Source organism: Eufriesea mexicana, unplaced genomic scaffold (assembly GCF_001483705.2).
Source record: "Eufriesea mexicana isolate 0111107269 unplaced genomic scaffold, ASM148370v2 scaffold757, whole genome shotgun sequence".
NCBI classification, from domain to species: Eukaryota; Metazoa; Arthropoda; class Insecta; order Hymenoptera; family Apidae; genus Eufriesea; species Eufriesea mexicana.
This window is the reverse complement of record NW_016908927.1, coordinates 428,570-455,474: the sequence shown is the minus strand read 5'-3', so window position 1 is coordinate 455,474 and position 26,905 is coordinate 428,570. Positions and strand designations below refer to the sequence as shown.

At 26.8% G+C, this 26,905-nt stretch overlaps 3 protein-coding genes across 3 annotated transcripts; 1 reads left to right on the top strand and 2 right to left on the bottom strand.

The window, feature by feature from the left end:
* Nucleotides 1–7,179: 7,179 nt before the first annotated feature.
* On the bottom strand, nt 7,180–14,881 carry Top2 (DNA topoisomerase 2). Its single transcript, XM_017898983.1, has 22 exons — nt 14,562–14,881; nt 14,229–14,472; nt 13,754–14,140; nt 13,443–13,682; nt 13,265–13,370; nt 13,041–13,193; nt 12,787–12,956; nt 12,490–12,700; nt 11,823–12,411; nt 10,277–10,508; nt 10,018–10,217; nt 9,794–9,929; nt 9,419–9,718; nt 9,006–9,236; nt 8,738–8,926; nt 8,531–8,657; nt 8,298–8,447; nt 8,109–8,187; nt 7,968–8,035; nt 7,743–7,856; nt 7,529–7,647; nt 7,180–7,329 (listed from the first exon to the last, which is right to left on the bottom strand). The coding sequence occupies exons 1-22, from the start codon at nt 14,861–14,863 to the stop codon at nt 7,180–7,182; spliced, it is 4,497 nt and encodes a 1,498-aa protein (XP_017754472.1). The 5' UTR covers nt 14,864–14,881.
* Nucleotides 14,882–22,849: 7,968 nt separating this feature from the next.
* LOC108546783 (putative uncharacterized protein DDB_G0282499) lies at nt 22,850–24,639 on the top strand. Its single transcript, XM_017899035.1, has 5 exons — nt 22,850–22,883; nt 23,003–23,552; nt 23,725–24,078; nt 24,267–24,403; nt 24,479–24,639. The coding sequence occupies exons 1-5, from the start codon at nt 22,850–22,852 to the stop codon at nt 24,637–24,639; spliced, it is 1,236 nt and encodes a 411-aa protein (XP_017754524.1).
* A 1,221-nt stretch (nt 24,640–25,860) lies between these two features.
* On the bottom strand, nt 25,861–26,634 carry LOC108546736 (nucleoside diphosphate kinase 6). Its single transcript, XM_017898969.1, has 3 exons — nt 26,557–26,634; nt 26,111–26,414; nt 25,861–26,042 (listed from the first exon to the last, which is right to left on the bottom strand). The coding sequence occupies exons 1-3, from the start codon at nt 26,632–26,634 to the stop codon at nt 25,861–25,863; spliced, it is 564 nt and encodes a 187-aa protein (XP_017754458.1).
* Nucleotides 26,635–26,905: the final 271 nt, after the last annotated feature.

Here is a 26,905-nt window from a genome sequence, read left to right as displayed (position 1 = left end):
TAATTTTCGAAATATTGCATTATTTCTGCTCACATGAATCACGTATATATAGAAGAATATATAAAGAATCTTTGTCATATCACATTATTCTTAAAAAAAAAAAAAAAAAAAAAAAAAAAACAAGTAGCTTTTATATTTACATGAAATAATTGTTACTCTATTGAAAATGAATATACAATGTGCTCAATCAGAAAATTAAAATGATTTGAATATTTGAAGAATCATTTTGAGAAATAAAATATTACAAATTATGTGAGCCTTGTACGATAAAATTTTCAAGCAGTTTTCTAATTTCTCGTTGAAAGGATTTTGATGTGACTGATTTCGATGATCGGTTACATATATAAGTCATTCTGTTATCTGTGTATAGAGTTTAAACGTGTTCAGTATTATATGAAATACCGAACAAGAGGCATATCTTACCTTTATTGTTTGATTCGTTAAAATATCTATTTTCATTAAAATTTTATTCGCAGAATATAGGTCATCGATGATATGAATGTATTAATGAATACAATTAGTTTTACATGTATGGTAAGTACATTATTTATTAATGATATGTCAGACAGATGTATATAAAGAATACATTTCATTACAAAATTAATTTAATATACAAAAAGAAGATAATGTGAAGTTTAAATTAACTAATATAACGCATCTATATAATTAAATTAATATTCTATTCGTTATAAATGCAAAAACTTCATTATAGTGACAGTTTTGTAAATTTATACAATTTTTTTAATTATTAAAGATACAAAGAACATCAATTGTTCTTATCCTCAGTATCAATACTATTAATAAAAGCTACGTGACCATTAGTTAATACATTTAAAATACACGAATACGTATTTTTTTTCTGAAGATGAAGTGAACTTTCCATTCTTTACATTATGATTATAATAACAAACATTTTTCTTAATTAATATCAAGTTTCACGAGAGATTATATTTTTATATTCTTCTTTTTTTCAATAATCTAAAAAAACTGTATAAGTTGGTATTTCGACACGTAATCGTCACGTAATCGTGGATCACCAGTATTTCGCGTTTTTCACTTATCCATTTAATTTTGCACGACAGAGTTTTATAATCGCTTCTCGTATTCTTGGAAATCAAAACGATATCTTATTCAAATCTCATACAAAGTTGTTCCTTACTCTAGCGGATATCTACTTGTATCTTTCTTTTGAGGCGTTTGGGTCCTATGATTCTCTTTGTACCTTAGAATTTCATGCCCTCGCATCAACGTGCAGACCTTCCTGAAGTGAGAATAAAAGTGTGCCACGAATTAATAGGAGAGAAATATCTTGGAAAATCTTTGGTATGCGAAGGAAGATACGGGATGAGTTATTATACACAACATAGAGATAGGGGGTTAAGCGTGTGGACATGTCTAATGATGTATAGGACGTACAGAGTCTTCCTTAGAAGGCTAAACGAATGATGTGCGTGTGTATCCTTGTTAGCTCTGTTAAAACATTCAGGTACCGAGTATTTCGAGGATTTTCCCGTTGATTGCTAGAAATTCCATCTTGATATCCTCATAAAATTATTATAGGACACCATGACATGATTTTAACTTGTAACTACTGACGCGCTGTCTGAATCTACGCTGAATCTACGTGATTGACATCTTTTTACTCGTATAATCTATTTCTATATGACAATTAACGTGATAGTAATTTTCTAAATACGTAATAGTAGTACTTTCCAATCTCCAATTAATACTCAAATAAGGCTACTAAATGTCCTTATGAATATCTACAAACTGAAAGTCTACTGGCTTTCTAAGGGTTAAAAATTCAGTTTTAAATGGTTTAAATTCTTTGAGATTGTAAATGAAGATGGAGTACCACGGATGGGTATTGCACGTGAAGAATTACATGAGGTTTAAGTCTGAGTTTGGAATCTTCAGCAGCATGCATATTTTAATTTTTGAATTCGATTCGGTACCGCAAGCGCTCGACGTGATACACTTATTAAAGAAGATCCTTAAATATCGATCTGTCGGACAAATCTGGATTGACCAACTTAGAAAAGACAAGCTGAATCCACTTGGAACTTTTTCTTCTTCAATGAAATGAATCACTTGAGCTTCACCGAGGTTGATAGAGTGTTTCCACGTAGAGAATTATGTTACACTGTCAAGATGTTCTTAGAACTTGTTCGCTAGAGTGGCGAAACTTCAGTAGGACGAGATAGGGACTGTATCGTCAGCGTCCAGTATCGAAGCATCATCATTAACTTCTATGATGTGATTAATACGAAGATCAAATAGTATGGGCACGAATACAGAGCCTTTCGAAGAACTTGTTCCTTCACCAGGTGGTTGCAGTTTGTTGATTGCAACATACTTTTGAAAGAATTTGAAAGATAGGAATAGATTTTTATGAAAACGATTTCAAATTCAAATTAACGAAATTCGAGAAAAATGACTCTGTACTATATTAAGTTCAAAACTTACGTGAAATCCAATAAGATCATGTCGATCTATCTCATTATATCGATTTCGTAGATGACCTAAGGTAGACCATCTCATTCGATGATAATACTTTTTGCTAAAAAGCTTAAGAAACGAGAAAGATGACATCTTTCGAAGACTTTATCCATTATCGAGAAGAGCAGTTGATATTCTTGCGTGATTTCCCTAATTTAAGGATAAAGATAACATTGGTTAATTTACAACAGTTTAGAAAACACGATCGAAAGATAAGATATCAAAGGATGCAGTACTACTGCAGCTTAACTTCATCGGATGTGTGTTTAAGAGGATGACATGGGATCGCTGTATCGGTATCATTGAAGAAGATGCGTGTGATTAGTAAGTCTTCGAATTCGTTGAGGTAAATCCGTACCGATGTATCGTGTATCAAGTGTGTGAGAAACAAACTTAATTTATGAAAAACTAAGTCAAGATGGTTGGTCCTAAGTTTCATTATTTTAATAGCTAACAGACTGTTCTGATTGTTCGAGTATTTACAAGATTTAAAAATGATAAAATTAGGTATTTTATAGCTTGTAGGTAGAAGTGCTCGTTTTTGTTCAATCCTAATGTCATAACGGGGATTCGTCTGTCCATTTTGCTCATCTGTTCAATAGCATCATTGATGAGAACGCAAAATAATTGGTCTGTAATTAGCTTGAGACTTCGTTCAAAGTGAAAACAAGCAACAAGGATTTTCTCATCAAGGATAAGTTCTGAGAAAAAAGTTTAAGGAGAGGATGCAAGTACCACTGTTGATGTGGTTCTGAAAGATAGTTATTAGAGGTTTCACTTGAGTTGATACTTGAGCCAATCGATTATACGAGTGTTCCCAGGTTTCTTTCTAATCTTCAGGAGAAGTAAAGATTTTCGTAATGATGTATTTTCCATAGTTTGGAAAAGAACCTCGTATTCGAGATTCTTAGTTCTGACTAATGAGATCTAATCAATGGTAAATATCACCTATTGAAATGGTCGTAAATTATAAATTGTTTAAAATATATAATAGTATAAGATACCTTTCGTATTACTGGGAAAGATGGATCTTGTATTTCAGGATCTTGTACAGGTACAGGAACTACAGGATCTCCTATTTCGGGAACTGTAGTGTGCATCAAAGTCATCATTTATAGCAAGAGATGAATCGATACTGACTAGAGCGTTTAAATTCGTCAATATGAAAATGTCCTGACGAGGCTGTATTTAAGATGTAAGAAATAACTGAGGTCGACAATAACGAAATGGATAATTTCATCAAACGGAATAGTAAAGAAATTTCTATCAAGAAAAAGTTAAATTTCAGCAATTAATGCAATGTATTTCTTGTATTTTTGGAAGAACAGAATTAATTTGTTTCCTTTTCTTTTTTTTTATGATGATATTTCACCATTCTGAAACCAGTATTCCAAAGAAGTAAATTTTAAAAATAATCCACTAATTCAGAAAACAAAAAATGCTTCTACTAAAGCAAAAAATCGATCAAAGATAGTAGAACTGATTTAAGCTGCAAAACTTTATGAGAAGATCTCTAGTGGTTTAAAAGAAAGGATAATATACTGAAAGTTTTTCATCCCCTGTATACATTAAGTTTACTGTATTATATCATTGACTTTTTTGCCTGTTTATATGATTTGAGGTACTCAAGTTCCTGTAATAAGCTATAAGGTAAGTGAATTATGATAAAACATGCTTTATTAAATCAGGAGGAAGTTCTGGAGTATAATGGTGATAAGAGGTTCTTGGAAGAAGTTTGTATTGCCCTTACAAAAGGCTCAATAATGGACATTTCACATAATGAACCATGTGAAAGCTATTCAAATAAGATCCAGTGTATATTACACATTTTGGTAGGTAGTTGCAATTGATAGATGACCGACTAAAGGTTTGATATCTAAAACATTAAGTGTACATTTTATTGAAGAAGTTTTTCTAATACACTTGTGTTTTAAACAGAAAATTAACTTTATTCTTATTACTGACTACTATATTATTTAAAAAACCACTATAGAGAGTATGAGAAATCAATTTTTGGTTTAAAATGTGAATTGGTTTAGCTTGAGAAGAAGCCAGAAATCTTCATTTCTTCATCATCTATTAGAATAAAAGGAAAACTTTTCAAGATGATGACTAATAGATTTTCAAAAATGTAGATTACTATGTTATTCTTCAGGAGATTACCCTTGAAACGATCACAATTAGTGATATTTATAAACAAAATTGCGACTCTAATCCTAGTAGTATGCTTATAAACATCTTCCAATAATTAGGAAGTTTTAAGATATTATCTGAGTACTATTAATAGGATAGATAATTTGACAGGAATGGGACCAAAAATGAAAGTCAAAAGACCCTCAACGAGTGCATTATAGGATGTTTTTGTGGATTCTTTCACACAATTGTTAGTTTACAAATGATAAAAGATTTCTGTAATTATTGGCCACTTTGGGATTGTTTTTAAAAAATTTAAAAATGTTAACTGGAATACTGGATAAAGACTAAAGTTCCATAGAGTAAAACTAGAGTATAAGAAATTACTGAGGTTTTTGCTTATTGATCTCCCTTTTTTATTAAGACAGAAATTAATGATCCCGTTAAGAGACATTGAGACTAGGGTATGGAGAATAGGAATGTATCTTACCTCAAAACTTGTTTTGGCATGTTTCACAACCCAATTGTAGTATCAAATTTAGACTGAACAGATCCCTTTTCTTCTTTTTGCATAAAGTACACGCCTTGCAACTTTAATGGTGTCCATGGAGTTCTCTTTTAACAATATGAATGTAATCCTTGTATTGTCCAGTGAAAAGCATTATTAAAGTCCTCTCACGATAATACGAGTTTTTGCAGTAGGAGTCTTTCCTTATTCGAGGTTTTATTCTCCCGAGAAATACTGCTCGTTGAGTTGATTGTAGCTGCTTTGTTCGATATCAAGAACTAACACGCGTCCATTTGCTGAGAGTACTAGACGCAGGATCCAAGTTGATATCTACTTGTATTTCATTACTGTATCGCTTTATAAGCAGTTCAAAGAAGCAGATGGTGACACGACCAGCAAATTAATAGACAACTCCGACTTACTTCTCCTAGGACCTTGAATATTTCACTCATTTTGAAAACTAGAAAGTTAGCAAGGTGGTAGATAGGTCAACGGAGGAACTAGGTTGAAGGAGAAGCAGTCTTCGTGCCAATGAATTGCTCGTGCCCCATGTCATGGATTTATGACACGTCTATCGCTATTGAGTATACTAATGTCAGATCTTAGACCTTTATATGGTACACAAAAATGCTGATTTTCTGTATCCATATAGTAACTTTTATCTACTTCATATCTAATTTTAACGGCTGCCTGTAATATAAAATATTAATTAAAGTTTTCTCAAAAATAGCTTTGGCGTCCATGTCATAAATCATACGGCTTCAACAGCTGATGTTTTAACATATGCAAAAATATGTTCTTTTATTCATTTTTTTACAAAACAACGAGTATGTAAATTTTTTCTCCAGAAAATTAATATAGAGAAATAGTACGTATTCTTAAATTCAATAATATTTAAATATTCGACGGTTATATAATTTGATGTAACTCAAATGTATCGCATTGCACCTTACGCATATTATTTAATTACCACTGTAAAATTTAATATTTTTAACACTTTAACGACCGTATATTTCACGCAAGAACTTTCACCTACTACTGGTATCTCTCACACAGATCTTACTGTCTACCACTGGCATTTTTTACACAATCATTTATAGTGTAATTATAACATTATTGAGAGAGAAGCCACATTATTTGTCTTTATAATATAACTTCAATTTTCTCATAAAATATTTGTTATATAATATTATTTATTTATTTAATAATATTCGATTATGTACAATGACATAATAACATAATAAGATCAATACTTTATACATATATTAACAATTAGAAAGAAAAGGCATAGTGGTAATGCATTCGCAGACAAATATCAAAACCAAGACTTCAAATAATATGAAGCCAGTCAATAATTGTTGCCAGTGCAAAGCTATATTTAAATAAAAGTCAAACATGAAAGTGTGTATGTCTTACAAAAATCCGTATAATATTTATATACTTTCTTAAAATCAAGATAGTAATATTATAATAGTATACCATGAGGCAGCCACTCAGAGATTCTTCAACAAGTATATACAATAAATTTCATTAGTTGTTTATGAAATAAATACGTGTAAAGATTCCTTAGGACAGTTAAGTATTGAATTGCAGTAAGATTTATATAAGTATACATAATATTAATTATTTCTTCATTTATATTCCTACATACTTTGCATTATTTTGATCACTTTCAAATTTATGCAACATGTATGTAAGAATAAATTTCGTGCCTCCAAGGTGTACATTCATCTTTGACTCCCATTGTATGGCGTCGACCAGTAAATTCACGCATCCGTAATAGCAGCCGTCAAAGTGTTAAAATATCCTAGTTCGTATTTTCTAATACATACATATATGTACAGTATTATATAAAATTAAAATCTGCCCTTATAAAAATCAAGGCAAAATTTGATAAAATTTATGTCAAATGTGATCACAAAATTCGTTACTAACGATTTGGGTTCTAATCCAACTTAAAACCGTGTTTTTATAGTTCAAATTTCCTGGAACACGTACCATTTATTTACTTATACTTTTAAATTATTGTACAAAATCGATCAATTGGAATCCTCATCGTCGGACTTAACAGCATATGAAACAGGTTTACGAGCACGACCGCCAGTTTTTCGAGGTGGTAAAGGAGAATTGTCTACTACACTAGCAATACTTTCTTCTTCTGACTCAGACTTCTTCTTTCTTTTCTTTACCTGAATAGTCAAATAAGTCTTGGGTAATTAATTTGCAAATGAATTTACAGCATGTAAACATATGTCGAAAAACTGACATATAGTACTAATTTATACAAATATAATATTCTTTTTCTTGTATTATTTTTTTCATATCATGACTACTAAATTTTTCTTAATACTTATCACTTCATAATATATGAATTACTTTGTTACTTACAGGTGATTGTTTATTTGAAAACAAAACTTCTTCCGAATCTGAATCAGAAGAAACAACTTTTTTCTTTAACTGTCTTTTCATTCCTTTTCCTCCATTTTCACTTTTCTTTTTAGCAGGAGCTAAAACGAAATATTTTATAATCAATCAGATGTTAATATAAACTAACAATACCAAACGTAGAATTTTATAATTAATAATATATTAATAACTTTACCTTTTGTCCGACGTGAAAATATTGAAGATGATTCTTCACTAGATGCCACAACAGGTTTTGGTTGTTTTTCTGGAGAACTACCGACTAACGAGTCAAAAAGTTCTTCTGAACTAGCTATTGTAGACAGAAATATAATAAGTATTATATAATATTCTACATGAAACTAATATAACAATGTGATTAATATATTTATTCTAATGATTATATATGTTAACATTTACTTACGTTTCTTACTTTGTACTTTGAAGATATCATCGGAATCGCTATTCAAAATTGCGAGAGGTTTTGTTTTTCTAGAAGTAAATGTAATAAAAATACATTGTTTATATTTACATTACATCGTCTAATTCTAAATAAAATACTTACTGCTCCATATCTGAAGAAACGCTAAGTACATCATCACTAGAAGAAGAGTCTTCGCTACTAAAATTGTAATTCTTTTTAGCTGTAATGTTAAAAACAGATACATACATTAGAAAGTACTAAATATATATGTATATTTCTAAAATAAATATTACAATATGGCAAGGAAACTAAATGAAAAAAAGATAATACCTGCTGTTCTACGAGATGCACGAGGTACTGGAGGAGGAGAAATACTTCCAAAATCAATATCGTCAGTATCATCTGAATCTTTCTCTTTTTTCTTGTCATCTTTCTCTTTCTTCACCTTTGACTTAAATGGTAATGTTGTCTGTTTCAGTCCTATTTTAGATAATAAAATGATATATTATTGCTCATAAACTTTAGAAAATGTTTTATTTTATTATAACTACGTGGATATATACTTTTTTTGCCACCAGCTTTCTTTTCTATCTTTTCTGGAGAACTATCCAATCTGTCATCTAAAGATTTAGCATTTGTTTCAACCAATAGATCAAATTCATCTTTATCTTCCATTGGTTCCTTTTTTATCTAATAATTTATATAAAATGTTATAATATATAAGAAATTTAACAAAAATAAAAGAAACTTAATAATATATATTATATTACCTTCTGATGTTTTTTTATTCCTTCTTTCTTATCTTTAGATACAATATCTGCTTTTTCAATTTTTCTTTTTAATTCAATATCAATTATAGGTACTATTCGACGAATATCATCAGAAGTGTAATACTTTGATGGTGGTTTTTTAATACATTGTTTCGATTTGTTATCTTCCTTCCGTTCTTTATCTTCTAACTGTAATAAAATATAGTATGCATGTTGTGCTAAATGCTATCGAAATAAAATGTTCTCCAAGTTAAAGATATTTGCTTACCTTATTTAATTCATTCAACAAATTATCTAAATCCTCTTTCCATAAAGAAATAGGAGTTCGAACTTGTAATCTTTTCAATTCTGCTACTTTATCTTCTTTCTGACGTAACAGTTCATCTTTTCTTTCCTTCGTTAAAGACCACAAAGTCATTCCTAGCAAATAATCATAATTTTCCTTTGCAATGGCTGTAGATGTAGTTACTTCACCATCAGCATTTTCAGATACTTCTTCCTATTAATATAGTATTTGAATATTAAATATTTAAATTAAAATGAAAATTATAGTTACAATAAATATTTTTTTCTCTATATGATTTTCTTCCTATCACTTACTTGAGCTTCCTAATGTAGCACAACAGTTAAATTTAAATAAATTTCAAAAATAATACTTTAAGAGAAAGACATAACACTTACTAAGACTTCTTCTCTGTTTTGTGATAATTTCCAGGCTACAACTGGATCGGATTCATATTCCCGTTTAATTAATTCAGCAATCATATCTTTTCTCTTTTTATTTTCTATTACTATAGTACCATCACATTTTTCTACTATAAATCGTGCTTGATTTGTAAGTTTAGAGGCTTCTGCTTGTAGAATACCTTCTAAATACTCTTTTCTTTTGTGATACATTTCTAATCTCATTTTATAAAAATTTCTTAAAATTTGAAGAACACTATCATATTTTTGGAGACATAGATTCTCATCAAATGCACACTATACAAAAACAATTCGCATTCAGCATCAAACGTTAAATTTAAAATATTTTAAATAAAATATATTATTTTTTACCATAGATGTAACTGTCATTGTAGATTGTAATTTAAATGCTTTATGAAGACCATCTCTTTCTAATTCAACCAATTTGTCACGGTTTATCATTATTATAAAGTGTACTGCTGTATCTGTATTATATTCCTTGTAATCTCTGTAATAATATAAATGAGAAAAAATAATAAATGTTTCTTAATCACTTATCTTAAAATGTTAATACTAATAACAACAATTATATTTACGTAATAGTAGCTGGGGTTTTTTCAGTTCCATGTAACATTGGCTCTAATACTGTTTCTTTATATACTTGAGTCCAAGTTCCTACTGGAAGTTCAGTAATTTCAACTTTATCTGGTCCAATCACTGAAATTTCTCCATTAATAATATATCTGAAATCTCCACAACTTTCTATGACTCCTTTAAAATTTTTATAATATGGTACCTATAAAAAGTATACAAAAATATATATATTATAATTATAACATTTTTGAAAAATATTACCATAGGTTTTGGATCTGCACCATCCATCATTCTATATAAGTTTTCAATTATTTCTCTAGGATTATAATTTGGTATCTTTGTCATCCATCCAGTACCAATGCCATCAGCACCATTCACTAATACCATTGGTATAATTGGTACATAATAAATAGGTTCAATTTTTTGATTATCATCATATTCGTGTTTTAGTAACGCATCATCATGTTTATGAAATATATATCTTGCTAATGGACTGTAGATAACAGAGAAAATAATATATTAAACTATTCTTATGCAGAATGGTTCACCACATTCTGCCTTGTAGATTTACATCATTATTATTATGCACAGCAAAAAATATTACATGTGAATTTAAATGGTACGAAAGGGGCGTTGTGATGGTACTAATTTTCTTGTATGTATATATGTAGAGCACATATGAAGCCATTAACATTTTTCTAAATGGAATCATATATTTTTTATTACATCAGTTAATACACCTTAATATTCTTTACAAAAAAGTATTAACTTATTTATATTAAAAAGGAGGAGATAGTAGTTAATACTTTTTTGTAAAGAATATCAAGATGCATTGATTTATGCAATAAAAAATAGATGATTTCATTTGAAAAAACATTAATGATCTTCATATGTCCTCTACATGAATACATACAAGAAAATTAGTACCATCCAAATGTATCCTGATCAAAACCATTCAAATTCATGTGAAACACTATGCGTAATAATAATGACATAGATTTAAAAGGTATATGGTATCTGTTTTATCAGGATGTAATAAATATCTCAAGAATAATGTTTACTGAAATAAATTCAACAATTCATTATACTAAGTCATTTACGGAAAACCATAAAATTGTGAAGAACTGACAAGTCAGAAAACACGTGTCGCATATTTTCGAAAAATATGCGCACATTGTAGCGTATATAGCAATCATCGATAGCCACTATTTACCAAACAAAAGTTTAATTACCAATGACTATCTTTGGTATCCATAAAACAAATTCAATCTAAGTATACAAAACTGAATTCGAGATACGATTTTTCAGTCGAGATTTACACTTGAATTTTCATATTTGAAAGTGTTTTCATACTTCATAGTATGATTATATATATATATATATATGCATATACACAATATATATAGAAGACCAAAACAAGGAAAATATTACATAATATTATATCATATTATTAACAGTATTAAATTAATACTGTATTAATTGTATTAATGCAAAAATCTCATTCTAATATTTTCTCTACTAACCAATAATGCTTGCTCTTAATATTCTGAATACACGTGTTAAACTTTGATTGTTATAGATAATTTGTAATCTGAAAATTGATATCTTTCCTACTATTCCACCTGTGAAAGAATTACTTATGCTATATAACGTTCCCCTGTACACCAAACAACTTTTGTACAAACGTTTTTTCAATACCTTTAATTCTTCATGAGATATTCTCTCCTATATAGTCAAATAAAACAGACACCCAGAATATACAATCCCGTGTGTGTGTGTGTGTGTGTGTGTGTGTGTGTGTGTGTACCTAAGCATTGTAAAGATGTATCGAGGACTCGCTGCATCTTTTCCTCCTGTAAGTCTTGTACCAAATTGACCAATTGGTTGAAGTAAATTTATGTTATTGCTTCCTACGAAATTTTGTGCAAGATTAATAATTGTTGACATAAGAGAAACTTCACCATGATGATATGCTGAATGTTCGGCTACAGAACCAGCTAACTGTGCAACTTTTACTTCACGTTTGTCATTACGTTTCAAGCATGTATACAATACTTTCCTTTGACCAGGTTTAAAACCATCCATCATATTAGGAATAGATCGAACATTGTCATAATTGCTGTATAAAACTAATTCTACGTTAATGAAGTCAGAGAAGGACACAGTACGTGTATCCTTTTCGTATAAGAAGCGTTCTCCGAGACCAATTTCCTTTCTTCTCTTTGTTTCATCCATGTGATTCATTAACCAATCCTTACGTTGATCAGCACATTTCTTACTAAAAGCCATAATAATATTCTGATCATCTTGATCTCCATCATATCTAAATCGAATTCTGTGTCTAGCCATATTTTCAAAATACTCTTTTGCTTCTTTAGCAGTGGAAGTACCCAAACCTACAAGGAAAAGATATTTTTATATGCTGTAACAAATATTTTAGTAAAAAAAATTTACAAAAATTAAAAAATGTAAACCTTTGTAGTACTTGATTTTGTAAGTATGAAAATTATCCGTTTCCGACTTCCACTTATGAAATTCTGGCATTGAAAAAAAACTTAATATTTGATTCCCTTTTGATGCTTTAACAATAGGTGTGATAAATTCCTCAATAAAATTTAATTTTAATAATGATGGCCAATTGTGATGAATAAAATTAATTAACAAGCCTTTGATATGAGAACCATCCTAAATGAATACCCATATAATTATGTTATGATAAAATTAAAATTAATGTACACATATAGAAATGCAAAATTTATTAAAAAATTAACCTGATCCTGATCAGTCATTATCATTAATTTTCCGTAACGTAATGTTTTTAAATCGTCTCGAGATTCATATCGCTTTTTATACTGGAGACCAAGAATTTTTATTAAATTATTTATTTCTGCATTTTCCAGAATCTGCTTATGTGTTGCCTCCCTTACATTCAAAATTTTACCTAAAGATAAAAACGTTTACAAATAGTATAAGGAATTTAAGCAATCTTCATTTATATTACTATATTTATGTTACTTATCCTTACCTCTTAGAGGAAATATACCATATTTGTCTCTACCTATTGCTGCAAGTCCAGACACAGCCATGGTTTTAGCCGAATCTCCTTCAGTTAATATAAGTGTACATTCTAATGATTTACTAGTTCCAGCGTCATTGGCATCTTCTAATTTTGGTATACCTAAAGTATGAGATTGTATAAATAACTAAATATGAGAGAGAGAGAGAGAGAAATTTATATACAAAACTTACCTTGCAATTTTCTTTGCTTTGATTTGGGTCCCAACTTTTGTAACTGACTGTCGGCTTTAAATTTTGCCCATGTTAAAACTGCTTCTACAATTCCGATTTTCGTTACCTATATATAAATTAGAATTTCTTACACATATAGAAAATTATTGTATTAATAAAATTGTATTTTAATATTTACAGATGTAACAAATTTGTCACTAAGTGTGCATTTTGATCCAAAATTTTTAGCTTGCAATGTCATGTTCTCCTTAGTTTGTGAATCAAATGTAGGATTATTAATAAGACAATTAATAAAAATCCATAAATGATTTTTTATTTGGAATGGTTTAATTGCAACACCGCCCTTATTTTTCTTTTTCAATGTTTCTATTAATTGTTTCACTATTAATTCTGTAACATGATCCACATGACGTCCACCCTATTTATAAAACATTTTTATCAATCTTCTTCCATAATACATATACTACTTTATTTCATTATATTTATTACCTTTGTTGTTGCAATACTATTTACAAAAGACATTTGCTGGAAGCCCTTGTCAGATAAAGTAACAGCTATTTCCCAGCGAGGTCCACAACTTTCATATACAACTTTTAAAGGATTGCCAATATCATCTTCTCTACCCTTAATATAGAAATCAACATAATCCTTGAAATTCTTGACAGGAATTTTAGTACCATTAAGATAGACTTTGACACCTCTACTAGAAGCAGCCACGTCATAAGCTCTTCTAGACATAAGAGCAACTATGTCATCATCCAAAGATTGCATTTTAAATTTTGATAAATCTGGTGAAAATATGACTTTTGTAAAATCTTCACCAGAAAAGTCTTTAATTCTAGGTTCACTTGCACTTCCCATGTTACTACTCCATGTCTACAGATATAATTATATTACATACATATATTTATTATAAAAAAACAAGAAATGCCTTACTTCAAATATGAATATCTAAGACAATTACTTGTTTTAAACATTTTTTATATTCCTTAGATGCAGTTTCCACAGTAAAACGATGACTAAAAATGTTACACAACTTGGCACCATAGCCATTTCTACCACCTGTTACTTTCTCCTCCTCGTCATCATAATTAGATGATGTTAACAAATGACCAAATATCATTGTAGGAACATACATATTTTCCTCTTTATGAACTACCACTGGAATGCCTTTACCATTATTCCATACAGATATAACATTATTTTCCCTATGAATTAAATAAATTATTCATTAATTATACAATTATCATTACATTCTAAAGTATTTCGTATAAAAATAATATTAAATAGCCCTTACGGATCAATTTCAATTTTAATCGTATCCATTTTAGGATCTCTCTGCTTATTATCTGCAGCATTTACTAAAATTTCATCAAATATTTTGTATAATCCAGGAACATATTTTATTTCTTTCTGTATCATTAATTCTTTTTCTTTATCATAAATCCACATCATCTCTGTTACAGGTTCGACAGAACCAATGTACGTGTCAGGACGTAATAAAATATGTTCTAATTGTGATTTCTTTTGATATATGCCTTCAATAGTCTTTTTCTTTGATAGACTATCACCACTGCCATTTTCTACCATGGTACTCATTCTGGCACAATATCTTTTTATGTAACTATAAAATAATAAAATGTTAACTCATATTTAATACATAAAAAAACTGACAGAAATATAACTATATGACAAATATCATATGTTAACAGTAAAAACTGACATACTAACTATAAAATTAAATATTGTAAATTCTGTATATAAGTTAATTATTATTATTATTATTAATATTAAATATTTCTTTAAACAATTTATACAGAATAATACAATAATATATTACAATAATGCATTAATATATTAACATATTCCTTGCCATGTGATACATGTAAAATTTCTCATTCCGTACAGAAAAAGCAGCTCTGCAGAGAACGTGTTGATAGATGATAATGTATTAAATACTTAAATTACGTTGAAAATAATAAAAAATTATTAAAATTATATTTCTGATATTATTCTTCATTTTCTGAATATGTATTATAAATTATTTATTATATGACATTTTTACTTAAATTACTTGCAACATTCTAGCTATTTATAAATAAATAATTTCACGTGCAACATCTATTTGTAAACAGAAAATAATCATATAACCACATTACACAGTACAATGCATTATTTGTATCTTTAATATATTAAATAGAAAAAAATATTATTAACAATTATGAAACAGTAGTAAGATTAATAGTTTCATTTAACTTTATAATAAATTTTTATAATTTATAATAAATTTGTATAATTTAACTATTCAAAACATGGAATACAATTGAATTACGTAAATTAAAAGTAAAATAAATACAATACCAAAATTAAAATAATCACAAAGGAAAGTGATAGAAATATATTTAAAACATGGTATATATTCTTTATTATTAATGAAGATCGAAATTAGTATATTATTAAAAGTTTCATACCTCAAATAGTTTTACTAATATGGAGGGAAAACATTTTCTGTGTAATTGGTTGGCATAATAAAAGACGTTAATGTGACATATAACTTTTGTTTTCGAAAATAACGTATGTAAATTTGGAAAGGTTATTAAAGGCAAAAAAAATTGTAAAAAGATATTAAATAGTAAATTATTTTTATGATTTACCTGTAATAAAATTGTAACAAAAATACAGAGCTGCGTCGGCAACGGAAATTTGCACAAGTATAAAATTTCTATCGAGATACTATTAACTGACACCACAGTCAATAAATGACTGAACTTAATTAATTATTGGATACGCTATCCTTCTTATTATTCTTTTGTTCACTTGACTATTGAATAATTGATTTTGCACAAAAAATATTATTTTTGTCTTACGCTTGGTCTGAAGCTTGTACACTAAATTGATACCTATACGACAAACTATCCATCTCCAACGGCTACAGTCACTTTCGTACTACAGACGCCGTTCCAAAAGACAATCGAAATTTAACGTAAAGCAAACTTATTTTATTTGTTAAATAATTACAGTTTGTAATATTTGCAGCACAAAATATTATCATATAGTTTATTTTTTTAATTATAAAATAATAAAATAAATAAAACTATCGATAAAGTGCAATATTAAATTAACACAAGTTTTAAAAAATAAATTACAAGGTAATAAAATAATATTGTTTATTTTTTTAAATACAGATTGAAATAAAAAAGTTCAATTTTTACATTTATTATTCATATCTTATTTATACTGTAAAATCAATCTTTAAATTTGTAGCTAAATTTAAATAAAGAAAACAAATTGGTATCTTTATTATTTCAATTTTAAAAATATAATTGTTTTATTTAATTTATATAAATAATTATATAGTTTCTATACAATCTACTTCTAAATAATATATTAGAAAAATTGGTAAAGTATTTTATAAGTGCTTTAGTAATTAATTTTATAAAAATATAATATAAATGCATAGTAAATTGTAGAAACTATTCTCGCTTTATATATATCTTATATAATTTGTTTTATATACTTTGTTTATATATATAAATACAAGTTTTATCATTATTATAAATAAACAAATATTTCAATGACTATAATATTTCATCTTTAAAAAAATGGGAAATATGTATTAATATATAATCTATAAATATATTTATTTACTTTAAATAAATTGAATATGTATTAATATAAATATCATAATTTTAAATATAGATAAACACAATAAATTATATTAATTTAGAGGTAGCTTATATTATGCTACATGAGAATTTATATTGAGGGTATAAATTTTATCATCTGGTCTTTTAATTCATTAATTCCTTCGCTTATTAATTTTAAAAATTTTGTCAAATCAGTTACAAGATATGTAATTTAATGTTCGATTAAAGAACATAAACCTTCAGGAGTATCAGGAATATGATGCCAAATATCTGGATGAGCATTATGGGATGATTGTATTAACTGATAAGTTCTTAGTCACTAATCGAGTCGATAAGGTTAAATTCTTGGGATTTGTTATTTAAGAACCATTATGCTACACTTGATTAAAATTTTTATTATATTATATCTAAAGACCTATATAGTCAAATAATAAAATCTTATTATCTAAGAAGTTATAACAAACATTTGAATATTGTATCATTAATGTGAATTATTTTTATTAAATATATATTACATTATTTTTAACACAAGAACTATTAATATAACTCTAATTAAATTGTAATAAAAATTAATTAAATCTAGCATATACAAAATTATATTTCATAGCAACATATAGTTATTAATGTATTTTCATTTGTAGTTCATATCTCTAACCTTTTATTTTTATTCTATTATTTCAATATGTCTTTAAGAAAATAATATATTTTTAAATTACTTTAAAATTATACATATTACTCCTACATCTTCTTTGTAGATAAATATACTATAGTACAAATAAGTAAAATTTTTGTACAAAATATTTTTATACATATAAATTACCTGTTTAATTGTAAATGTGTCGTTTCAATTTACAGTAGTACTCGCTTAATGCATATATTCTTTACGCCAGTTACTATAAAATAGACATATTTTATCTACATCAGTTTTTAGAACTAGCTTTATGAAATAAGTCCCAAAGTCCCTACACTAGGTAGTAAAATAAATAAACTAGACAAAAAGAATGAAGTTATAGGTTGACAATTTTAAAGATAATTCTGGGCTTATAATTCATTAATACATAAAGTATTACGAAAAAAATTCTTTGGAAATTATATTAAGTTTTGTAAAAAAAAATTTAAAAAAAATTAGTTTAAAAGTATTAATATCAGATTGCATTATAAAAAAAAATGACTACTGATATTGTATAAAAGTTACTTAATAGAAATATTTTACAAGATATACGTTGGTATTTGATTTGTGTCAACACTATATTGAAATAGGAAAGAGACATAAAAACAAATTTCGTGTTTCTTTTTTGGAAAGAAGTATATGCATATGATACCAAATAAATATTGCAATTAATATAAGATATACTGAATAAATATTACACATAACATAATAATACGTAGTAATTATAAAAATGTTGGTTTTCTGTAAAAGTAATTCAGTATGATTTTTGCATATTCATGTATTATTAGATCAATGAAGACTAATTTATTACAAATAATATAACATAAAATGAATTGATTTTTTTAAATTTGTTGAAAATTGTATCTGCATCTGTCGACGGTAACAATGTCAACCGACATTACCTATAAATCGATTAAGACGAGAAAATCGACAACATATTTTTTTCATTTTCCCATATAGGATTGATATCTTTTTGTTTTCTATTAATAAATAGTTTAAGTTATTTTATTTTGATTGTATTGAGGTGTTCATTCCATGTTCCTTGTGAAATTTTAACAGTATCATAAATTTTTGGTTTGCGTTATGAACCTATAAATTCAATTTTGAACCATAGTCTATAATTGTGTCACTATTTAAAACATATTTTAAATGTTTAATCGAGTGTAAGACAATCATATTATATTGGTTACTATGTAACTTTTCACTATGTCTACTCATACTTAATGTTTTTCACTTTATTCTTTAACCGTTTGAGTCCTAAGCAGCGCGATCGCGCTGTTTAGATTTCATGTCGAGAAAACCCAGCACATTTCGAGCGTTCTCGGCAACTGACGGGCCACACCGACTGTCGAAGCGCTATCAGGCCACTTACATTTATCGCCATAATATAAACGAAGCGCTATCGCGCCGCTTGGGATTTCCTGACATAAAATAGAAGAAGCGCTATTGCGCTGCTTGGGTCTTCCCGTACTCACAGAAGGCACGGTCGCGCTGTTCAGGATTCTTCGATAGTGTTTTTTCAAAACCCTTTGGGACTCAAACGGTTAATTCTTTAAAGTCAAAGAGCTGAAGAAAGTAATTACTAATTTCTAAAACTATATTTTAAGATAGTTTTTACAAAATGATTCATAATCTGTGAATACTCAGTAATTACAACTGAGTATTCTTTGTGATGAATTACATTATTATAAAAATTATACAAATACTGTAACAATTTTATTTTATAATTTGTGTATTTGTCTAATATATATTTAAAAGATTATATTAGATTGTATTAGACTCAAGAAAATATTTTAATTTAATACTTCTAATCCATTTAATGTTTAATAAATTTATATAAACAATAAATTTTATAATTAAAAATGATAATGAAATGAAAAAATTGAACACAATGTATAAAACAATTGTTTAAGTCATATCTGTGCGAGGATTTATTAACTATATAGAGTTCTTTTCTAGATACAGTTATAGATGAAAACTTTTTATAGTTTAGTAAGTTTCATATACAGTTAGCCCTCCTACAACACGGCATTCTATAACACGGTTTCACTACAACACGATTCATAAATTGCGGGGAATCCTCCTACAACACGGCATCCTATAACACGATTTTGCTCCACGTGATAAGAAAATTGCAAAAACCTTTGTACAACACTGTACTTCTACAGCCGCGGCGAGGCTTGCCGCCTTTAAAGATAGTGTTGCAGAAAGTATTTTTGTTTTTTTGTTTTGTTTTGTGTTGTACATACGTTTATATCTTTAACCCTTTGCACTCGAGAGGTGATCCTCAGTCACGATTTCACAAAATTTGGAAGATCGATATTAATTAATATATCAAATGTAATGTAACACTGTGCGAGGTATCGAAGTCAAATAATTCTACAATTCTATTATTATACAATTCTTTATTTACTGCTCAAAAAAGTATCGTCAGTTTTCTCGTAGAGAATCTTTGATTTTCTACTCTTCTCTAGCCAAAAAATCGTCGAGTGCAAAGGGTTAATAAAAATTAAGTTGTTTATGTAGAATTTAAAAAAAAATTGTTTTTAATCATTTTTCGAAACGTAACCACCCTTTTTGTACTGGCTCTGGGTCTCATACAACACAGTTTCACGCAACACGGCATTTTCTAAGAACCTATCTACCGTATTATAGGAGGGTGACCTTTACTTGAAACATGAGTTTTTCTATAATCATAAATGTTTATTTTTTAAACAGAATCATGTGAATTTTTTATAAATATAATAAAGGTCATAAAGCTACGTGTATACTTGAGAATAAAACTGTCGCGAGTTGCTCGCGAGAGGACATAATAATTCATTGTTGTCGAAGAGTTACTAGCAGAATTCGAAACGGCATCAAAGTCCTAAGAGTACTCATGGAAAGAAGCGGGAACACTTGAAACGATTATAGGAACGTATGACGGATAAATTAAAGAACTATCAGTGGGAAAGACGAGCCTAATCGAATGGATGTTTAGATTAAGATTAGTTGTGAAATTAGGTGTGTGTGTGTAGTATATGTATGAATGAATAAAAGTTGACCGAACGATGAGAAAGAGGCAAATAGTATCAAGTGTCGTAAAGAAGAACAGCCGTAATGGCGGTCCGTCGGAGAATAACTGTTAAACGACTCTCAAATAGATACAGTTCTGAGAGTTCTACTGTGCGTTGTAGAGAAATCCGCTGAGCGAAACGTAGGATTGAATCCTCACTAACTCATCTATTCTAATGTCACCGCAGAAGTGGAGTAAACGCGTTTCCGTTATTGACAGAAATGATCCTTTCCTATTAGCTCGGTCATATAGCACCATGTGACAAAGAAAGCGAACGAAATAATCAAGACAAGGTGAAATAGACGCAACAAATAGATGCAAGGGCATAAACTTATCCCTAAAACATTAACTTCAGATTCTTCTGATGAATGTTCATTTCCTAAGTTTATTTAACTTATATTTCATACACGTATTAAATATGCATTCAATATTTATGAATTATGAGTGAAAATAATCGTGTCTTGCTTGTGCAATATTCTCATGTTTACAGGCTTTATGTATGATACAAAAATAGGAATGTATTTTATTCTTTGAAGGATTCCATAAGGAAAAATAAAATCTAATTTGAACTTGATAAACCGAAGTATGTACCTAGGAGGTCATAACATATTATTTATATGTTTTTGTCGAATATCTTATTATGTTTGAGGTATTATATAGGCATCTAAAACAGATCATTTGAATAACTCGTTTGTATCTCAGACAGAGTTTGTTTGATTTTGAAAACTTGATCTGATGTCAATAATCTTTTTGCAGATGGAGATATAGGGGAGATATAAAAGTCAAATTCTGATGCTTTTCATATACAAGATAATATAGTTTTTTATCTATACGTTAATAGTAACTTTTAAAACAAATATAATGATCTCTATATAAAGGTTATTCAGAATGAAACAAGATTAAATGTATTTCAACATATTTCTTAAATAATTTAGTGTCTTCTATATTTATTGATATTGCTCTTATAATTGTATAAGCATATTATGAAATATAAATAAACAACAAATGACACATATTATACAATCTTTGAAGTGTTGCTTGAAAAAACTTAACCCAATAAAACATATATTAAGAGTTGTAGCGTATATTGATATTTAACTATCCATTTTTATTTATTCTAGAATAACTGTACATCTACTAATAAAAATCAACAGAATTATTCTATATATAAAATCTTTCATACATAAAGCTTGTTTTTAAAATAATAATATGAATAGAGTCATTGATTAAAAAATAAAAAATTTTGGAAACTAAATTTTAGTTAATACCTATTACTTGATTACAATATTTGATATTTCTTAAAGACTTTTTCATTGAAATTCAATTTCATACATATTAATATTTTTAAATTAATATCTTCATTTTTTAATACAATTTTTACCATTTATCTAAGTTAATTATATATACTCTATCAATCTCTTTTTCTAAAGTATGTATGTTTATTATGATTATATTTAGTTAGAATATGCATTATAATATAATTTTATCTCACTTTATGTATAAAGTGATTTTGAATAATTTGTGTTTTTACGAAAGCAATTTGTTAATCAAAATAATTAAATATACTTATTAAAATTAAATGATTAATAATTGAATTAAATTAAAAAATTGACAAGCAAACTATACATATGTTACTAAGTATATACTACTAAATACTACGTATATACTGAATATACTAATAAGAATGTGTACTATAATAATATATTATAGCACCTATGTATGTAAAATTATTTAAAAATTATACACAAAAGTTATGTATAAAAATCGTGTGATTCCAAATAAAAAAGTGTAATTAATATATTAAATATGTCTCAATAGAAATATATTACAGAATGGATTAAATAAGTAAAACTTTGGTGTTTAATTTCTTTTTAATTTCATCTGAAATAAAGTTATAATAAACTTATAACAGATTTATTGTAAAATTTTGTATAAGTTCTCAATATAGTAAAATTAAGAATTATGTTGGCTGCTCTGTATTGCTCATAAATTTTGTATATAGTATGCTTCAGTTTATAAACAACATTGTTTATTTAGTAACGCTGATAGTGGACGAATTGCAATTATGCATTAAAAATTATTCAGTTCAAAATATTACAATTGTAAGAATAATATTAATTATGATTGCAATATAAATTATATTGTTTATTTTATGGATTTTCTAAAAAAGAAAAAGATTAGTTTTAGACAGTAATATTAAATAACACTTTGATATGACAACGTTAAAGGGTGTTTTTCCCGATTCAAGTGAGTATATTATTTACGAAATTGTTCATAGACAAGTAACTTTGTACTTGATAATATTTATAACCATTTTTCTTCAAATCTTTATTTCAAACTGCTTGATAATTAATATTATCTTATAGAACCAATAAAAGGAAAAAATTTCATACATGAAAATGTAAAAAATCTTCGTCGTATAGAACATTCACATATTAACAAAGGCATAGAAGTACAAAAATCCCAAGTATACAATCGAAAAAAAATTATTAGCAATAATAATAATAATAATCATAATCGTAATCACAATAGCAATGTTTTATCAAAAAATAATACAAATTTTCGATTTAAAAAACATGACAACGATATAAATTTAAATATAAATAACAAACAAGACCAGCATCAACAGTTATGTAAGAAATACAGTGCCTTAGTGTTAAACAAAAATAATGTTTCTACAAAAAAAACAATATATTCAGCCAGTAATAACTCATTAATTAAGGAAAAAAAGAAAGAGCATAAAGAATTAAACAAGTCTACACAAAAATTATATGCAAAAATTTCATCAGATCCTAATTTTTCATATAAATCAGTTGAAAATAATGACAATAACATGAAAATTCAAGTTAAAAATCAAGGCATTCAAACACTGAATACAAAGGAAATTGATGATTTATATTCTGAAGGAATAATTAAGTATATATATTTCACTTAGAATTATTTTTTAAAACTACTATTAAATAATTTCTACATTTGCTAAAATTTCTGTTGCTTTTTATGAATAAAGTAGTGGTTATCATCATCATTATAAATAATATAAAGGAATTATAACACATTCAGTTATTTACTAATAATAATTTTTGTATAGATATCCATCAAAAAAATATTTAAATAACAATGAATCAATAAATAAAAATGATATAAGTGAACAAATTGATATATCTTCAAAAACTATAACTAGTTCACCTTCAGATAGAGGAGATGTCCAAATTCTTGAAAAAAGTACACATAATAAAAATGACACAAAAAATTCTAAAGTTCCATCACCTAAAGAAGAAATAAATTTTATTAAGTTAAACAAAGAACATACTTCTATGACTAATAAGATGGTAACACAAACAAATAATAACATCAATAATAATAATACTAATAACAATAATACTGGTGCTAATGATAATCATCATGTTCTTCCTGCTAATTATCGCATGGGTGTAATTCCAAAGTAAGTGGTACAAAATTACATATATATTTATTATTGTTTGATTTTCTTTTCTTATATTTTATATTATATTTGAATATATTAGAGCAACCATTTATAATTTGTAAATAGTATGTTTAATTTAATTTTTTACATTTTAAATCTTATGACAATAAGATCATTACTTTATTAAAAAATTATTTGGTTACTAGGTATATTAAAAATAGAAAGGAAATTCAAAAAAGGATGCAAAAAGCTAAAGTAGAAGAACAAGATCCTAATTGTCCAAACAAGCATGTTCCATTACCTGATAATGAACGTAAAGAAACATTACGAATGTTGAAAAAAAGTATGTGATTTAATTTTTAAATTAAATTTATTTTATGCAAATCATTCCTTAATCAAGTTTATATTATTATTATAGATTATCAAGATTATGTAAATGAATTAAATATGATGCCTATAAAAGTAGATACACTTAGGGCACAACAACGTAAAATAGAAATAGAGAAACAGCTAAATAAATTAGAAGAAGGAATAAAAGTTTTTTCAAGACCTAAAGTTTATGTAAAAATGAATGCTTAAATTATTGTTTTGATGTAAGGTTATAGAGGGTGTAACTTAATGTTTAGAAAACAGAAATGAATGTACAAAAAGAACTTCTTAAGTGTTCTCCTCATTTTTCAACGGAGCTTCAAATATTACAATTTTAATATTATTTATACAATTCAAACAGATAGCACATTTTATATATTTCTTTCTTAATTTTTGAGCATTTATATCATCTTTTAACATAGTTTTTTAATTTACTTTTTGAGTGTAATAATTTATTTTCATATCTTTCTCATTGAATTTTTCTTTTTTGTTGTACTTTGTAAAGAATTTGTATTTGTTTCACCTTTTTGAATCCAGAAAATGCATCCAGTTTGCGTTTTTTCCTTAATGTAATGAAATAATAAAGCACATTACCAACTGAAGTTAAATGTATCGTATATTTTTAAACGTAAAATTGCTTATAAATATATTAACTGTTTTCTTTTTTCTTTATGTGCAATTTATCAAATATGGCTTATTATTCTAAATTTTATTTTAATTTCTTTTTTTGTATATAGTTATATTAATCTTTTTTTTAATATTATATTTATAGTTTTAACTACTTTTCTAAATAACAATTAGTTTCTCGTTTTGTTAAATGTGCTTTTATTATTGTTTTATATATAATTTATGAATATATTATAAGATCTAAGATGGTATACAAGTACATTAAGTGTAATAAATTCTATAAACTATTGAAAGTTTCATTCAAAAGTAAAAAAAAAGGAATTTAGCCTTCTAATGAAATATGTATGTACATGATTATTTAGTTAAAGAACAAAAAAAAATTAAATATATACATATGTAATGTTTTTCAATAGATTTAAATTGCTTATTTACAAATAAAATTTAATGTGTCAATATCAAATATTATTTTGTAACATAATTAAATATGATATAATAACATGAAAAAAGAAGAAAACATTAAGTTTATATAAACATACAGTATACACATTTTTAATCTCAAGAATAAATCAAAAACAAGATATACATTTATATGGATTTATTTTATTATTTTAAATGTAGAATTCGTTTCTAAATAGTTTTTTACATATTAAATACAGTATGTATATATAGATATATGTATGTGTATATGTATATTTATATTTAACAATTGTATATAATATGTTATTTTTGTATAAAATAAATAAAATTTTATATTTTTAAATCTTTAATAAAGGATCTGAAAAATCAGAAACTTCATTATAATATTTACTCTGTAATTTTTTCTGTATTAATGTTTATAAAACCTTTATTTATAGTATGTAAAAAAGCTATTGGATCAAAATGAACTTGACCTAAATTATAGTATTTTTCTTCATGCTCATACCACTTTTTAAAATCAAAATCATTAAAGAATATTTTTATTTCTCTCATTGCAGATTGTATTGAATCTAAAATGATATTTTTTCAGTACAATATGTATAAATATAAACACAAACATTCCAAATAAAAAATTTACCAGAACCATGTGTTGCATTTCTTGTATCTGATAAACCAAACATTCCTCGAATTGTGTTAGGGGCAGTATATTGTGCCTGATATACTTTTGTAGGACCCATTAATTTTCTCCATTTAATAATAGCATTGTGATCTGCCAGAATATGAATATCTGATGGACCACTGCACATAAATGTTATAAGACGATTATAAAAAAATTTATCTTTGTGCTCCTCATAAAATAATTCTGCTTCTTTTTGTGTAATTATTGTCCTACGTGACCTGACAATTTTCAAATTATTGTCAATTATTAAATCTCGAATTTTCTGAAAATTATAATAATATTTAAATATTACCATAATATTATTCTCATGAACCAACTGTTCTGTTAATCCCGTTTTCCCGTTAATTCCGTTTCGCTATGTATATTTTATAAAATTGTATGAAATTGAGGTTATATCCTCTTACCTGAAGTACAAAAGGAGACTTAACAATATGTGGTTTAATTATTGCCAAAGTTAACTGAAGAGGCTTTTGTGATTGCATGTTAACATAATTTAATTACCTACCATTTTTGTAAAAATTGAAAATTCTCATAGTGCATTAAAAATAACTTCAAACTTTTTGCTTTAAAAATATCATATATAGTCAACTCATATAAGAAACAAAATTCCAAAAATACATAAATTGTATAGATTGTTATTTATTTGTTACATATGCTAATTGCATGTATATACATGTATATTGATTAATTTAAATAAACATACAATTTATATGTTTAATTAATCATATAATTTTATTTGCAAATTAAATCTTA

Bases quoted from the DNA above. Each gene is read 5' to 3' on its own strand.
- Top2 (XM_017898983.1), bottom strand. From the start codon at position 14,863: ATGAGTACCATGGTAGAAAATGGCAGTGGTGATAGTCTATCAAAGAAA. The intron at 8,927-9,005 runs GTAAGCAAATAT...ATTTTATTACAG, and splicing joins TGTTGAATGAATTAAATAAG to TTAGAAGATAAAGAACGGAA. The intron at 8,188-8,297 runs GTATTATCTTTT...TTAACATTACAG, and splicing joins TGCATCTCGTAGAACAGCAG to CTAAAAAGAATTACAATTTT.
- LOC108546783 (XM_017899035.1), top strand. From the start codon at position 22,850: ATGACAACGTTAAAGGGTGTTTTTCCCGATTCAA. The intron at 23,553-23,724 runs GTATATATATTT...ATTTTTGTATAG, and splicing joins TATTCTGAAGGAATAATTAA to ATATCCATCAAAAAAATATT. The intron at 24,404-24,478 runs GTATGTGATTTA...TTATTATTATAG, and splicing joins ATTACGAATGTTGAAAAAAA to ATTATCAAGATTATGTAAAT.
- LOC108546736 (XM_017898969.1), bottom strand. From the start codon at position 26,634: ATGCAATCACAAAAGCCTCTTCAGTTAACTTTGGCAATAATTAAACCA. The intron at 26,415-26,556 runs GTAAGAGGATAT...TATAATTTTCAG, and splicing joins AGTCTCCTTTTGTACTTCAG to AAAATTCGAGATTTAATAAT. The intron at 26,043-26,110 runs GTAAATTTTTTA...ATATCATTTTAG, and splicing joins AAATGCAACACATGGTTCTG to ATTCAATACAATCTGCAATG.